The sequence below is a fragment of the Prionailurus bengalensis genome, chromosome D3 (assembly GCF_016509475.1).
Source record: "Prionailurus bengalensis isolate Pbe53 chromosome D3, Fcat_Pben_1.1_paternal_pri, whole genome shotgun sequence".
NCBI classification, from domain to species: Eukaryota; Metazoa; Chordata; class Mammalia; order Carnivora; family Felidae; genus Prionailurus; species Prionailurus bengalensis.
Window position 1 is genome coordinate 46,612,518 of NC_057356.1, and position 16,484 is coordinate 46,629,001.

The 16,484-nt window shown below is 41.7% G+C and overlaps 1 protein-coding gene and 1 long non-coding RNA gene across 2 annotated transcripts in view; one reads left to right on the forward strand and one right to left on the reverse strand.

Moving 5' to 3' along the window:
* The window catches only part of TTC39C (tetratricopeptide repeat domain 39C), a 109,571-nt gene extending 93,643 nt beyond the window's left edge, over positions 1-15,928 (forward strand). The window contains exons 8-14 of the mRNA XM_043558472.1: positions 3,119-3,226; positions 6,860-6,969; positions 7,995-8,118; positions 11,893-11,990; positions 13,087-13,191; positions 14,445-14,483; positions 15,150-15,928. Of these exons, the coding sequence (XP_043414407.1) occupies positions 3,119-3,226; positions 6,860-6,969; positions 7,995-8,118; positions 11,893-11,990; positions 13,087-13,191; positions 14,445-14,483; positions 15,150-15,239 (674 nt within the window). The 3' untranslated portion in view covers positions 15,240-15,928. The remainder of the gene's footprint in view (positions 1-3,118; positions 3,227-6,859; positions 6,970-7,994; positions 8,119-11,892; positions 11,991-13,086; positions 13,192-14,444; positions 14,484-15,149) is intronic.
* LOC122470651 overlaps positions 1-16,484 on the reverse strand; it is a 20,337-nt gene continuing 3,853 nt past the window's right edge. The window contains exons 2-3 of the long non-coding RNA XR_006293966.1: positions 14,525-14,591; positions 1-366 (exon numbers count right to left, since the gene is read on the reverse strand). This is a non-coding gene — a long non-coding RNA (uncharacterized LOC122470651). The remainder of the gene's footprint in view (positions 367-14,524; positions 14,592-16,484) is intronic.

Consider the following 16,484-nt stretch of genomic DNA (forward strand, 5'->3'; position numbering starts at 1 on the left):
ATGAAATGTCTGTCCAGCTTCTTGTCACGACCTGGCATTCATGCATTCCGCTTGTGTCCGGCTGGATGTCTAGCTTCCTGTCACAAGTCTTCATTCTTGTGCATGTTTGCATTATTAATGCTGTTCAGTTTGTATCTTCTGTAAAATGCTTGCTGCCATTTATGGTAAGACTTTGTCATCAGAGCACAAGGGGTGATAACTTATCTCCGTGATTGTCATTACTGTGTTAGTTTACTCTTTAGAACATTTGATTTTAGGATAATAGGTCCTGTGAAAAGAATTGACCAGAACTCATTTGTAAATAACCTTACCGGACTGTACATTGGAATCCAAAACTAAGTTTTCCTCCCTCACAGCGGTGTTTACCTGAAAAGAAGAATACAGCGTGGGAGAGAGTTGGGCACATTGACCCAATCCCAGCCCTTCTGCCGACTAGCTCAAAGACCTGGGACAAACGGTTTAAGCCTCATGATTGTCATGAGTGTTCAGGTGCCTGCCCTCAGCGGTTGTGAGATTTAGATGCAGTAGGAAGGAGTGTCAGGTGGGGCCCCTGGTCCTCAGAACACCCTCCACATGTGTTAGCTTCCTTCCTTCTGCTCGCCTCCCTCCTGCAGACACATTTATAAACAGACATGGAAATACTTACTTGCTTACAGCTTTCTCCCTCTTCCCCAAAGCTGTTACTCAGTTTTTTGCTGACTGCACTAAATTCTGCCCTGTTTACCCTAGTAATTCCACAGTCCTTTTTTGTAGCAGGTGCTCTGTCATGTGGAGGAGAATCCATACAAGTTTGGGTTTGAAACAATGACACGCTGTAATAAGGGCTTCATATTTGTTAGGGTTTCAGCCCAGTAGGGCAAGGTCACATCATACAGCACCTAGAAAGGGAATGAGGGGGCCAGGGTGAGGAGAAATGATGAGGTAGTGATGGAATCAACAGGAAGACTGGAACTCTAAGGCCCCCTGCAGAGAGGAAAGGACAAATGGGGGGTGCACAGGAGGCATTTGACACCTGTCAGGTTGGGACCCTGGGATGCTTGCCACTTGCTGATACGCTGTGGACATAGTTGTCTTCCTGAATAACTTTAAATCTTTAAAAAAAATTTTTTTAATGTTTATTTTTGAGAGAGAGAGAGACAGAGACAGAACACAAGTGGGGGAGGGGCAGAGAGAGGGGGAGACACAGAATCTGAAGCAGGCTCCAGGCTCTGGGCTATCAGCACAGAGCCTGACGTGGGGCTCGAACCCATGAGCTGTGAGATCATGACATGAGCTGAAGTCAGACGCTCAACTGTCTGAGCCACCCAGGTGCCTCTAAATCTTTTTATTTTTTTTTTTTAAAAAAATTTTTTTTTCAATATTTATTTATTTTTGGGAAAGAGAGAGAGCATGAACGGGTGAGGGGCAGAGAGAGAGGGAGACACAGAATCGGAAACAGGCTCCAGGTTCCGAGCCATCAGCCCAGAGCCCAACGCGGGGCACAAACCCACGGACCGCGAGATTGTGACCTGGCCGAAGTCGGACGCTCAACTGACTGCACCACCCAGGCGCCCCTCTAAATCTTTTTAAAGAGAAGTACAAACTAAAAGACTGGGCACTTCCTAGTAAAACAATATTGTGTTTTAAATACCTGTTATGGGTTAGGGAAAAGAGATGAGGTATAATCCAGTGGGAAAAAATATTTGTATATGATATAAACCCTGCTGGAGCTCTGGATAGTAGCCATAATGTAGGATGGAATGTATTTCAAAGAACTTGAATTAAGGCCTAAATTTGGTGGCCTTTTTTTTCGTTCTTAAGATACTGCTGTCTTTTTTTTTCTTCCACTTTTACTGAGATATAATCGACATATACTGTATTAGTTCAAGTTGGATGGCCTAACGATTTGATATGTGCATGTATTGCACAATGATTATGATGGCCTCTTTTTTTGGTGCGGCATTTTCAGGTCTGTGGCAGTGTGGAGGGTTAGAGCTGAAGGAAGCTTGGAAATCATCACAGCCTAACCCTGAGGCCTATTAGCAAGGTTAACCCAAGAAAAAGAAGCCCAGTTGTAACTCAGCTTCTGATTCAGATTCATTGGCACCTCTACATATTTTGCACTTAATTCCCATCTTACAGGATGGACATTGTCAGCCCCGGTTTTTACTGTCCTGTGTCTATTTCTCCTATCCCATAGAATTGACACTGGATTTTCTGGAAGTGTGGGTCTCTCTCATCCCTGTACTAAAAAGACAGGTCCAAGATGGCACAAGTACTTCACGAGGAAGCAGATACAGCAGGAGGTAGATAGCAGAGAGCAGTGGCCTTGAGTCCTCGGCAGTTCCCTCTAATAAGCTCTGTGGCCTTGAGCAAGTCCCACCCACCTCTCTGTGCCTTAGATTTTTCTCCTTGGTAAAATGAGAACACCGTCTGCCACCTTAGCAAGCCCCTAGTAGAATCAGAAGTACGCCAGGTGCCCAGGCATACAGGGGGACGTGGCAATGGCAGGTACTGTTGTAAAAAATGAGGGTAGAATTCCCTGCATTTTTGTGGCTGCCACTTCTTCCCAGAATGCCTGTCTCCTGGTGCTTTGATCTCGGAGAGAGGGGGTTCTTTCTCAGCTCTGCTGCCAACCTGCAGAGGGAGGGGGGGTAAGTACTTAATCTCTAACTGGCTTGTTGTCTCTACTTCTCACAAGGGTTCGAGAATTAATAATCATTAAGGAGCACCCGGGTGCTTGAAGACTTTTTGAGATCCTCACTATGTGTATAATCTAACAGTATTCCTTCTTTTTCTGTGTCTGTGCCTACTCTTGGAGAAGTACTCCTGTGCTTAGATTAATCTCACCACCCAAATTGGAGGGTAGGATACAAGTTAGAGTGTTTTCATGGAAATCTTTATGTCATTCTGTGTACTGCTTCCATACTGCTTAATGGGTTGTGAAACCAGAAATGCTGTCTTGCCTTATGCAAAATGTCACATTGAAAATACTTAAGAGAAAAAAAAGTCTTCAGGTTTTCAGGTAGTGTGCATGTGGCACTGAGACAAAGATGGTCAGCTGTATCAGATTCCTAGCTTAAAGACAGGATATGAATCATGACTTTAGGGTCCCATACTAAAAATATTTCTTTCATAGGTTGGTGCAGCATGATAGAGCTGAATTTCAAGGATGCATTTGATTCCTTTGAGAGGCTGAAAAATGAGTCCAGGTGGTCCCAGTGCTATTACGCCTATTTAACTGCAGGTGAGTAGCTTATTTCTGGTGAGTTCACCACACACATTGGCGGATGGGAGGGAGACGTCAAGAAGATGTGGGGTTCTCCTTCCTCTCCTTCCTTTTCCGTAGCATGTTAATGTTCTGTGCTACCTAGTCACCCAGCGGTAACTGACTCAGTCCTGCACACCAGCTCCCCCTCTCGGCTGGTTTGGTCATAGGCTCTGTTTTGAAAACGCTTATTGTGAGGGTTTCTGTGTATTTTGCCCTAAGCAGCCTCAGCCTACCCTTAACTCTTATCCTTTACTTTCTACAATATGGTTTTTAGTTTTTAAGAATTTAAATATTTTTTAAGGAATTTAACATGTCTTTTAAATTGTGTTAATATTTTTGTTTGGATCATTAGTGCCCTGGTTACAAAGTTGCATTTGAGTAGTCTGCTCCAACCTTGTTTTACTTATTAAAACCTTCTTAAATTTACAGTGTGATTTTGTAGAACATGAGGTATTTGAACACTGCATATCATTTAGCAGAGACCCCTTGTCATTGCTGATATGAGTAAGAGTGCATGTTTTGGCCTCCTCTCAGGAGATAAAGATATGCTGCCACCTGGTGGAGAAAGGGATGTCTGTGCCCTGAGATGCATAAAGTGCCGTCATGCCATCATGATGTACACTTGCAGAGGTGGAAATTAAAGAAAAGTACCAAGTGGCTGTACATTTTCTGCTTGTGATAAACTCTCCTTACACGGCCATATAAGTGATTCTTTAAAATTCAAACATAATTTTAAATCTCTCCTTATTTCCCTGAATATTTGCGTTTAATGAAGCATTTCCTGTCATTTCAGTCCCCTAACTGATCTATTTAAGAGAATTAACAGTGGCAAGTGTGCATATCCCGGATGTTCTAAAACTGCGGTTCATTGGGGCACCTGGGTGGCGCAGTCGGTTAAGCGTCCGACTTCAGCCAGGTCACGATCTCGCGGTCCGTGAGTTCGAGCCCCACATCAGGCTCTGGGCTGATGGCTCAGAGCCTGGAGCCTGTTTCCGATTCTGTGTCTCCCTCTCTCTCTGCCCCTCCCCCGTTCATGCGCTGTCTCTCTCTGTCCCAAAAATAAATAAACGTTGGAAAAAAAAAATTAAAAAAAAAATAAAATAAAACTGCGGTTCATTATGAGTCAACATGAAAGCTCTTTATACCTACACTCTTGACTACAGTCCCCCTAGGGCATCCATTTTTGTATGGCTCTGTAGCTTATGTTTGAATAGGATTATTTTCAGTATAGTGGTGAATATATTTTGTCTCATGCCTTAAGAGTTGTTTTACAGGGGCGCCTCGGTGGCTCAGTCAGTTGAGCATCCGACTTCAGCTCAGGTCATGATCTCGCGGTCTGTGGGTTCAAGCCCCGCGTCAGGCTCTGTGCTGACAGTTCAGAGCCTGGAGCCTGCTTCAGATTCTGTGTCTCCCTCTCTCTCTCTCTCTCTCTCTCTCTCTCTCTCTCTCTCTGCCCATCCCCCGCTCATGCTCTGTCTTTCTCTCTGTCAAAACTAAAATAAACATTAAAAAAAAAAGTTGTTTTATAGAACCCACAGGCATCTCCGATGAAAGTGCCAGCTATTTCCTGAGTAGCCTCTGTGTGTCCAGCGTGTTGAATGCATGAACTGAAAAGCAGAGGTCTTCACGACAGCACAGCCATCAGTCGTTAACATGTTATTGAGTCACATAGTCACTCGTGGGCAGCTGTTTCTTTTTTAATCTTTGTTGATCATGGAACACAAATAAATGTGCAACGCGACTATATAGAGGAGTATTTTTTCTCCAAATACTGGAAATCCCAGGACTATACCAGTTTGTGGGAGCTGATAAAGCATGAAAGACTAGTCTCTGCCTTTGCAAGGGGATTTTGTGCAGATGGTAAGAGGTGTCAGGAGCTCCACTACAAAGCATACACAGGAAGGGGACGATCACTTCTGTCAAGCTATCTGCCATCTCGCAGGAGCTGCCATTCGAATTGGCCCTGAAGGACAGGTACATGTCGACAGGCAGAGCTAGAGAGGATGCGTGTTCAGGGACCAGAAACACTGCCACCAGGGACTGAGTTTTCTGTACTGTTCAATTGTCATAAAATCCACATGATGTAAAATCTACCATTTTCACCATTTTTGAGTTCAGTGGCATAGCGTACATGTACACTGTTATGCAGCCATCACCACCATCTGTCCCTTTTTTAAACTATGTGATTAAGAAAGTTACAGATTGTCGGAAAAGGATGTCAGACTAGATGCAGCAGACATTACTCTTTTTCTTTTGCTTACTGGGTGACCTTAGGCAAGTCTTTTAACTTTCTTGGACCTTTACATTCTCTGATCTATAGCCTGATGGGGTTGGTATACAAAACAATCACTGCATTTCCTTCTGTTTTTGAGATGCCAAAGCTGCAGGAGATGAGGTCATTTTGGATGAATTCAGACCCTGTCCTTTTGACCAGGGCCGCTTTCCTAACGGAATGTGGTTGTCCCTCCCTTGAACATTCAGCTTAATCTCTCATACTCCCAGCAGAAAATCTTCTGCTTCTCCCATCACCTTGACATCCACAGCCTTCTCTGAGTCTTGGTGCCTTTGCTTCTTCGGCCCTGCTGACAGGTGTCATCCTGTGACATGCCATGGCCCGGTGCTCTGCTTGACCACACCCCAAAATGTGAATAGAGGACCACCTAGTTTTAGGAGCGCTTGAATAAAGGAGGAATTAGGAAATCAATGGACATTCCAGCTGGGGATTGAAAAATATGTGCCAAAGACAACATCTAAGAAAAAAAATTGATATAAACGAATTCAGTGCCGTTGTAGTTGAGAAGAGTGGTTGCTAAAGTTGGTAAAGTTTCACCTTCAGAGATACAAAGCGAAGCAAGTATGATTAAGTCTTTGCCTGGGGTTTGGGGTAGGATGGAGATTGTGTGCAGGCTACCAAAATCTTACCACCCTCCAAGGCTCTCAGACTGACTCCTTTCTGATCACTCCAGAAAGAAATGTTTCCTTTCTCTTCGTAAGGCTTTCCAAAAGCACTTTGGTTTTCCTACCCTCAAGGCTCTTATCAACATATACATTATAGCTGTGGGACTATGTGTGTATCTTCTTTCTCCAGCTGAAATTTACATTTCTTTAGGGTTAAAGCATGTGTTTTCTTCCATGTTCTTGCTGGTGGCTTGTAGGTGGTAGGTGGCCCACGAACATGTGTAAGATTAATTTCATGACTTTCTTTCCAGGCACAGAGAGGTACCCTCCATCCACCATGAAGCTTCATGATCTTCTTGGCTCCTTATCATTCTTTCCTAGATTCCTTTTTATTCCACTTTCTGAGCATGTGGGCCTCAGCTAGACCACACTGTGTCAATAGCTGGGAATTTTGTCACGTCCAAGACTAGCGCCCAACGAGAGGACCAGGACCACGGTTTTCCTGTACGTCCCCACAAACCTCTGGGAACCCAAGGAAGTAGTTGTTGAGTCAGTGGTGTGACAATCAACAGGATGTTGTAGGCCTCTATGTAACACTTGCTCCCTCCCGTGTTTTTCTTTGGTAACGTTTTCCAAGTACCATCAGCCTGAGTGTCTTTCCGTGGCATTTTCCCCCTGATACTTAGGGAGTACAACAATGGTTTCTTGCAGTTTGTCAGGGAGCCACCGGTGACGTGGATGGGGCGCAGATAGTGTTTAAAGAAGTTCAGAAGCTCTTCAAAAGGAAAAACAATCAGATTGAACAATTCTCAGTGAAAAAGGTATGTTGGAGCCTATTGATCTGGTGTGTGTTTGTGACGGGCATTTGTAACCGACACCATCTTGGACAAGTTTTAGGAAATCCTAATCCAAGCCAGTGACTTACTTGCCAGTGCACTTTACCACCATGGAGAAAATTTACCCCCATGGGCATACTTCTCTTTTGAATGGAAAGTGCTGGTTTTGCTGCACATGATTAAAACAGCTGTTATTTCTTTGAGTGGGTAGACACATTACAGACCCTGTAGAGCTAATGAGCACATCTGGAAAGGGAAAGCACCTGTCTAAGGAGTTGGGTGGTTTCAGAAGCATCGAAATTGGCAGAATCTAGGCAAGAGATACAGACTATTGAGTCTCAATAATTTAGTGAACACATCACATTTGGACCTTCTAAAAAATAAAAACATGAATCAAATGTACCAGTAGAAAGGCCCAGTACTGCAGGGACAAAGACCCTAATTTATTCTACACTTTTTAGGAAAAAAAGTTAGTGGAATCACTGTGGGTTACATGACAACTTGTCATATCCTGCATTTTCCATGATTTTAGTTTGTTACTAATGAATGAACACTGAGTGACTTAGCTTGAGTATAAACTGGATTATAATGTGGAATACCACTGAGGCCACTAGGACTAAGTAAAAAATTAAAAAGTCAATAAAGCCGTAACTAAAATGCATCTAGTATTAATTACATCTTCCACGTAAACCCATTCATTATTACTGGTCACCCAGCTTTTATAAATTCCTTGGATTTAAACCGAAATGAATCCACTTTCATTCTGTTTTCTGAATGCACCCTGGATCTTAACAGTAGATGGAGTTGAATAATGAATGAAAGGCATATCTATCATACGTTAAAGGTTAGAAAGCCATAAATTTTTATATAGAGAGAAGTTCTCATTGTTAGCTTTGTTGGAGGGTGTTGTTGATGTCAGAGATGAACTGTGCATTTTTTAATGTCTCGAGTATATGTTTTTATTTGATTTCGTTTTCCCAAACCCAGCGTGATCATTCTCACACTTGCAGGCAGAGAGGTTTCGGAAAGTAGCTCCCACCAGAGCGTTGTGTGTACTGGCCTCCATCGAAGTGTTATACCTGTGGAAAGCCCTCCCCAACTGCTCCTTCCCCAACCTGCAGAGGATGAGTCAAGGTAATAAAAAAACTCTACTCATCACCCGGTTTCTTTGGTTTCCCGTTAGCGTTATCTGATTCAGAGAGTACAGATCTGCCATTCTTGGATTAGATGGTGGAGTGGTGAAGAACGCTCTGTTGCATATAGGTGACAGGTGTAGGCAGCACGAGAATGTGTGGACATGCTCGCATCGTTAGCGGTGTGTGCTGAGGCGCACTGACTGCAAAGTGTTGCCGACTCTTATTGCCCTGGGGATTGCTGGATGCATACATTTTTTCCCTCAGCAAAAGCCCTTTGTTTTATATAAGTTTGATTCACGTCTATTAAAATGAACAGGTAGTATCTGCTTCATTGAGTTTTGACAAATATATGCATGCTGGCATCCACCACCACAATGAAGATCTAGAACATTTCTAACCACCCCTATAATTTCCCTTGGGCACCTTCTCGGTCAGTCCCCACCCCAAGGCAACCGCTGTTCTGATTTCTCTCTCCACAGATTACTTTCGCCTGTCCTTGAACTTCATAGAAGTTCAGACCATGTGTACTTTTCATTGCTTGGCTTGGCTTCCTTTGTTCAGCATAGCACCTGTGGGAGTGATCCATGTTGTAGCCCGTATCAGTAGTTCGTTCCTTACACCTGCTGAGCGACACTCCACTGTGGGGCTAAATCTGTACCATGGTGTGTTTATCCTTTCTCCTGTTAACGGACGTGGGACGTTTGATTTGTTCCTGGTTTTTTTTTAGCCATCATGAGTAAAGCTGCTACAAACATAAGTATACATCATAAGTATACTTGTCTTTTGTGTGGACATCATATACTCATTTCTCTTGAGTAAATACCTAGGAGTGTAATTAGAAGCCTAGATTTTTGATTCATGTATTTAAAAAAAAAAACATAGGGGGGTGCGTGTGTGGCTCAGTTGGTCGAGTGTCCCACTACGGTTCAGGTCATGATCTCACAGTCCATGAGTTCGAGCCCTGCACCGGGCTCTGTATTCACAGCTCAGAACCTGGAACCTGCTTCAGATTCTGTGTCTCCCTCTCTCTCTGCCCCTCCCCTGCTTGCTCGCTCTCACTCTCTCTCTCTCAAAAATAAATAAATACTAAAAAAAAAAACAAAAACAAAAAACAAAAAAAACCCAGGACCATAGGTTATGGTAATATAGCCTTCATAAAGTCATTTTTATTATAGCTATGGGAAAAGTTCACGGAGAATAAACAATCCCTGGTTGTTGATGCAAGTCTAGAATGTCTAGCAATGTCTAACTCTAAGGAACAATACAGAATTTTATTCTTTGTAATACACAAATGCGAGACTGTAGAGAGAATTCAGACACAAATGCACATATAAAATAGGCTGTAATTGACAGGCATAGAAATGATTATCACTTAATGTGACTAAATATTCTCTGAATCCCTTTCCAGGTATCAAAATAAATAGCAATGATGTGGTCATGGAGAAAGGGAGGCTCTTGAGTAAACATGATATAATTCTTTAATATCTTTGTTAAATATTAGTGCAGTTTTGAGATCGATTAATTAGTTTCTATCATTCCCCAGTGTTAAGCAGTAATGATCCAAATCTATTCAGCCATGTAGAGTATAGAGAAGATCTCTGTAGAGTAATAGTTCCAGAAAAAAAACTGGTAATGGATGAAAGCAATCAAATGCATTAATTAAATGCTGACCCAGCTTTGTGTATTCAGCTTCTCAGACCCCCCATCTGTAACTTCCTTCATCAGCAGATGTACTTGGATTCTTACAATGCTCATCTTGTGGTTTCATTTATAGCCCTTCCCCCACCCTGTGCACTGCATTCTTCCTCAGCATTTTATTTATTTATCCATTTATTTTTAAACATTTAAATATTTATTTTTGAGGGGGAGCTAGGGGGAGCGAGAGAGAGGGAATGAGCACACAAGCAGGGGAGGAGCAGAGAGACAAAGAGAGCACAGGCAGGAGAGGGAGACAGAGTCCGAGGCAGGCTTCTAGGCTGTGAGCTGTAAACACAGAGCCCAGTGCAGGGCTCGAACACGAGCTGTGAGATCATGACCTGAGCCAAAGTTGGGCACTTAACCAACTAGCCGCCCAGGTGCCCCTCTTCCTCTGCATTTTAAAAATATTTCTGTAGGGGCGCCTGGGTGGCGCAGTCGGTTAAGTGTCCGACTTCAGCCAGGTCACGATCTTGCGGTCTGTGAGTTCGAGCCCCGCGTCAGGCTCTGGGCTGATGGCTCAGAGCCTGGAGCCTGTTTCCGATTCTGTGTCTCCCTCTCTCTCTGCCCCTCCCCTGTTCATGCTCTGTCTCTCTCTGTCCCAAAAATAAATAAAAATTGAAAAAAAAAAAATTTAAAAAAAAAATATTTCTGTATATCCTCAACATAGTGCCCAGAGTGATCCTGTTAAATGAAGTCATGTTATTTTGGGACTCAGAACCCTCTGTGGTTTCATATCATTTAAAGTAAATGCCCAAGTCCATTCAGTGGCCTACAGGGCTCTGTGATCTGTCCACGACTCTCCCCCCTCGTCCACCCCATTGCCTCTCACTGCTCCTCCTGCTTGCTCACCAGGCTCCAGCCACACTCACTTCACTGTTCTTGAACACACCAGACACACGCCGGCTTCAGTGCCTTTGCACTTTCTCTTCTTTCTGTCTGCAAATGTGCTTCTGAACATCCATGTGGCTCTTTCACTCATTTCCTTCAGGTCTTTACTCAAATATCACCTTTTTATTGAGGCTTAAACCAGCCACAAACAAAGGTGTATATGTGTGTACATATGTATGTGTGTCTATTTATAAAATCTTACCAAATCTCAGTATCTATGTTGGTCCATAGAAACCGTTAATTTCCTTTCCTCCTCTGTTAGCTCCACTGTGTTTCCAATTTTCCACCCTTTTCATTTCCTTGGAAAAACTCCTGTAACATCCTCCAACATGTGGGCCCATCCTGCGTGGTAGATGGCAAGCTTCTTGAAGTGGAGGGGTCACGGCGGATGCCCCCTCAGTGATGAGTGCAGTGCATCAGTACAAACGTGGAAAGGTGCCCGCCATATGGCTTATGAAGTTAATATGATAGAATTTTTTAGAAGTATTTTTATAGAGTAGTTTTAGGTTCTTAGCAAAATTAAACAAAGTACTGGTTTCCACATACCACACCCCTCACTTCCCCATACACATAGCCTCCCCATCAACATTGCCACCCCTCCCACCCCCCTACTCACACCCCCTCCTCACCCAGATGGATACATTTGTTACAGCCAGTAAACCAATGCTGACACATCATTAGGGTTTAGTCATACATTAGAGTTCATTCTTTGTTTCATACATTCTGTGTGATTTGACAAATATGTACTGACATGTAGCCACACTTAGAGGTAGTATCCTGCAGAATATTTCACTGCCCTAAAAATCCCCTGTCTTCCAGCTGTTCCTCCCTTCCTCTCCCTCCCCCAGACTTCTGGGAACTACCGCCTCCAGAGTTTTGCCTTTTCCAGAATGTCATATAGTTAGAATCCTGCACGCAGTATGTAGCCTGTGCAGATTGGTTTCTTGTTCCTACTAACAATATGATATAATTCCGAGTCCTCTGGATGCCCAGATGTTTGATATCTTTGCCTTTCTTTGAATAAGGGTATTCACTAATGGATGAGGAAAAGGAGCCTTCTGAGTTTCAGGGGGCAGGATTGTGAACTGAATATTCAGGTCAATGAACTCATGATACTTAACTCATGATGATGTTTAAGAAATTAAGTGAATTACTATCCTTGCTGCTGTTTTCACTTCTCCTTAAGCTTGCCATGAAGTGGATGATTCATCTGTTGTTGGATTAAAGTATTTGCTTCTTGGTGCCATACACAAATGTCTGGGAAACTCAGAAGATGCTGTTCAGGTAAACTGTTAATGCTGTGGCCAAGGAACATAGACTGTGAAAGCCTGTATGTGTGCTTAGGAATAAGGACAATGGAAAAAGCACTCAACAAAACCAGACCTTTCGCCGCAGGGTGAGCTTAACCCTCTTACCGATCCGTGTCCTCTCCTCTCAGATGCTGGAAGGTGCTGGTGGAGAATACTAGTTAGTAACGTGTAACTTCAGATTCTTACATTGCTTCTTTATACACAGGCTTTTCTTCTGGCAGGAGTTACTTATCAGAGATGACAGTCTCAGTTGGAGAAGGAGGAAATAAGGGTGCAGACAGTTTTAAAGGAGCAAAATGAAGCCTCATAGTTAGATAAATCCCCAAGATGATCAGATATGTTAGTGTGCGTTCACTTTTCCTGTCTGTAACCGCAGATTACCAAAGCAACCCTGGAGGTAAAGTCTAGAAAAGTGTTAGCTTAAGATATTCTGTGTACCTACTATATGGAAGAGAACCATTCGTTATTTTCAAATATAGTTGGGGGAATTTTTCTAAAGTTTTTGTGTCGTTGGATGTTTTGAAGTATAGCCCAGTGTAATTTTGATTACTCTTTAAAAGAGTTCATGTACAGTAGTAGGGGACTTTGACTTTTAAATCCTAGAGTGTTGACATACTTTTATTTTATAATTTTTAATTACTTTTTCAGCACAGGGTCATGATAGTTATTACACAGCTCTGAGTAGCCTGCTTTAGATCACATACTTAAGTATCCACAAGATACAGTCAAGATACGTGTCAGGAGCTGATTCTTGGCTTGTGTGCTTCCTGTTTTAAATATTGGTATGTTACTTTGAGATGCAGATCATGATGTTTTCCGCATTAAGATCAGTAGAAGCTAGGTTGTCAACTGGAAATAGAAGAAGCACAAATTGAGCTGACCGATGGGTAGCATAGCCTGGAGGCAAGCATGCAGCGGGCTTGTAGATATGGATGAGGATGGGAAGAAATAAGGGTGCCAAAACAAACATCTAGAATACAGAGATAAGTCCCCCCTTCTGCCTCCTGAAGATGCGATGAACCTTAGGTGGGAAAATGAGTTAATTGTACTAACTTTTGTATTACTTTCAGTTCTTTCAGCGCGCTGTTAAAGATGAGTTGTGTCGTCAGAATAACTTATACGTCCAGCCATATGCTTGCTATGAACTTGGCTGTCTTCTGTTAGACAAACCGGAGGTAAGGCCTCATATAGTTTAACGTTCATCAGCAAAAATGCACAGGTGAGCAGGCACAAAGCATCTTCGTTTAAAGTCAGTGAATTGAACATGGTGGGTTTTTGGTTTTGTTTTCCTTGATTTCATGCAGGAAAAATGCAAGAAGTGAGTCATCCTCTTTTACTATGTTTACTGAGGCAGTTTCTTCTCTGGAATGAGCAGTATAAATGTACCTTTTTGGACAAAAACTCGAGGGGAAAATCATTGCCTTTTTTAGAATGGTAGGATATGAAGTAGTACGGCTTATTCAGAAGAACACGGATTTGCATTCGGATTCTAACTCTGCCTTCACCTTAGTGTAGGAGGCTGGTTATGTTCCTGAACCATGTATCTTCCTCCTAATATGTAAAACAGGATAAAAAATACCTGCCTTGCCAAGTGAATGGAGATTATGGTGAGAATAAATGAGGATGATGTGGTGATTGCTTTAAAAATTTCAGAATGCCATATAAATTTGACAGTTACGTATTTAAGTATACTGGGGAAGTTTTGTTTTTAAACGAGTGGATTTGCTTGCTACCTTCTTTTAGAAACTCACTTACATAATACTAGCTTTATGAGATTCTAATTTTTAGTAAGTTCATTATACTTTCAAATAAATAGGCTTTCTAAAATTAGAGCCAAATCAACAGAAATATGATTCAAGACTGACCCTTAAATATGTAGCCCATCTCGCCAAATATAGGCTTGTAATTGGTAAGTCATTCGAAATTCTAAATTTACCAAAGTAGAAAAGGCAAGTTTTGTCATTTTTTGTAGAAAACCCTAACACCATATTCTTTAGGAAAAGTTTTACTCTTAATATGGCCTTAAAATGTGTACTTAAAATATAACAAGCCTGGTCCATTTCTGGAAACGTGAAGCTGATGTTCTCAACCAGTAATGCATTCCAAAGGTCTAACTTATGTCAAGTAAACTTTGTAATGATCATCAGTTTTAGGTTGCTCCCTAAGATCTTAAGCCATAATAACTCTTCCAAGTTGTTAATCTCTTGTTGTATAATGAGGGTTATGCACAATTATTTAGTAATGCCTTAGTGTGAACTTAACAAGCATCATTAAAGAAAAATTGAGTGACTAAACTAGAATGAGCAGTTGACTCACCTCTGTGTCTACTGTGAATTGTTTTAATTAATCTATCCTGTTATAACATTTTCTGCTAGAGTGTCTCCAAATATAGATATTAAAAGATATTATGTTTTTCTTACATTCATAGACTGTAGCAAGAGGCAGAACTCTACTTCTTCAAGCAAAGGTAAAAATACTGTATCTACCTTTTTCCGGGGCCCTTCTTACCCTCTGTTGTGTCCACTCGAGTCTGAATTCACGAAGTTTTGTGAGATGATTGTTCTGATTGATATTTCTGGAAAGGAAAAGTAATAACTAATTGATTTGGTGAGCCCTTGATGCTTAAGTGAAACTACTAATATAAGAAACTCAATGAAATCGCCCATCCTGCTTTAAAAACACACTTCAGGGGAGGGGCACAGGGAGAGGGAGACATAGAATCTGAAGCAGGCTCCAGGCTCTGAGCTGTCAGCACAGAGCCTGACGCAGGGCTCAAACTCACGAACTGTGAGATCATGACCTGAGCCAAAGTCAACTTAACCGACTGAGCCACCCAGGCGCCCCCATAACTATAGTCTTGAATGAAGAATTTCTAATAGCAGGTTAGATTGAGCACAGTTCAAGACTACTATTTCAGGAATAACATGAAGACAATTTTCCAAAGACAGCATTGACATCCTTCTGGACATTTTAGAAATGAACCCGAAGTTTGAGGTTTGGGAAATAAAATTGAGTGGATGGGAAGCAGTGTGAGAGATTTTACTTCAGGAAGCACAAAATCATGTGGCTTATGTTGCAGTGTTTCAGAAGGCTCAGTTCATAGAGTTCATAAATCTCCTCTTTGGTCTTACAGGAGGATTTCTCTGGCTACGACTTTGAAAACAGATTGCATGTCCGCATCCATGCTGCTCTGGCCTCCCTGAGGGAACTGGTTCCTCAGTGATAGACTCGGACTTCCTGTTCTGTCCCTCCCTACCAGGTTCTGCACTTTAAAATGAAAGCAGAGGACACAGCTCTTCTGGAAGCCCGAAGACCGGCTTTTCTTCTGAAAACCACCTGTGCCAGGGACACATTTTCCCAGTTAGGCTGACATATTAAAGATCTCCTCTTTTAAACATATAGCTAAAAAGTAATAATAATGAGGATACTAGTAATTATAACTAACCACCTGGGGAGAGGGTTAAGTGACCTTGTTCAAACATTTTAGTTTTGTGATTTATTATTTTTAAAATAAAAGCAAACTAAATATTCCACCTGTGATCTTCTAGGAACGCCTACCTTAAGCACACATCCGACTGCATATAACACTAGGAGGCACCTGTAAAATTATCAACAGTATTATGACATAGCATTTATATTGTGTTTTGAAAAAAAATAAAAGTGCTTTCTAGTGTTTTATTTTATCCTCTAACTTGTGAATAACATAGCACAGATATTCTTATTCCCATTGTCTAGACAAACTCAGGCACAAAAAGGCTAATTGATCCCAATCAATTATTCCTGTTATCAGTGGAGCAGTGAATAGAACACAGATCTCTTGGCCACAGACAGAATATTCTTGTAAAACAAAATGTGTTAATAACCCAGAATTTCATGTTTTCCTTATTAAAACACAAATGCGCTTCAGCTGAAGTTGTGTCATCAAAAATACTTATCTCCAGATCGTCTACAGAATGTTTCAAAGTAATGAACACTTTTTTCCTTTGAAAGCCAACCAAGTAGAAGCAAATAGATAGTTTTACAATCAAAAGTAGAACTGTTTTGCTAATTTATTAGAAACCTGGTCTATTGGCTAGATAAATAATACCTATATTTTAGGAGTTTCCTTACCTTTGTGATAAATTATCTCGTTACCAACTTTTGGAGGTCTTTTAACAAATTACTTGACAAAGTTATTCTTAAATGAACATAGGTGATTTTTTTTTCTTCAGAATATTTGCTGGTGAAGGATTTGCTGGGCTGTCTGTTGCCAGGATTTAATCATTGTCTCCTTAGCTCAGGTTATTCTATAAAAGGAGTTCAAAGTTAATTTTTAATCCTTCATTGCTAATTTTTGTTGTCATCTAATTCACCTCTTAGCCCAGTGCTGTATACCTTTGTTTTTGAAGAGTCTAAATACCTCAGTCACTTGAGAATGTCTGCCATAATTGTGTGCCTAACTTGGCTCAGGCTTAAGGTTAGATTTTTT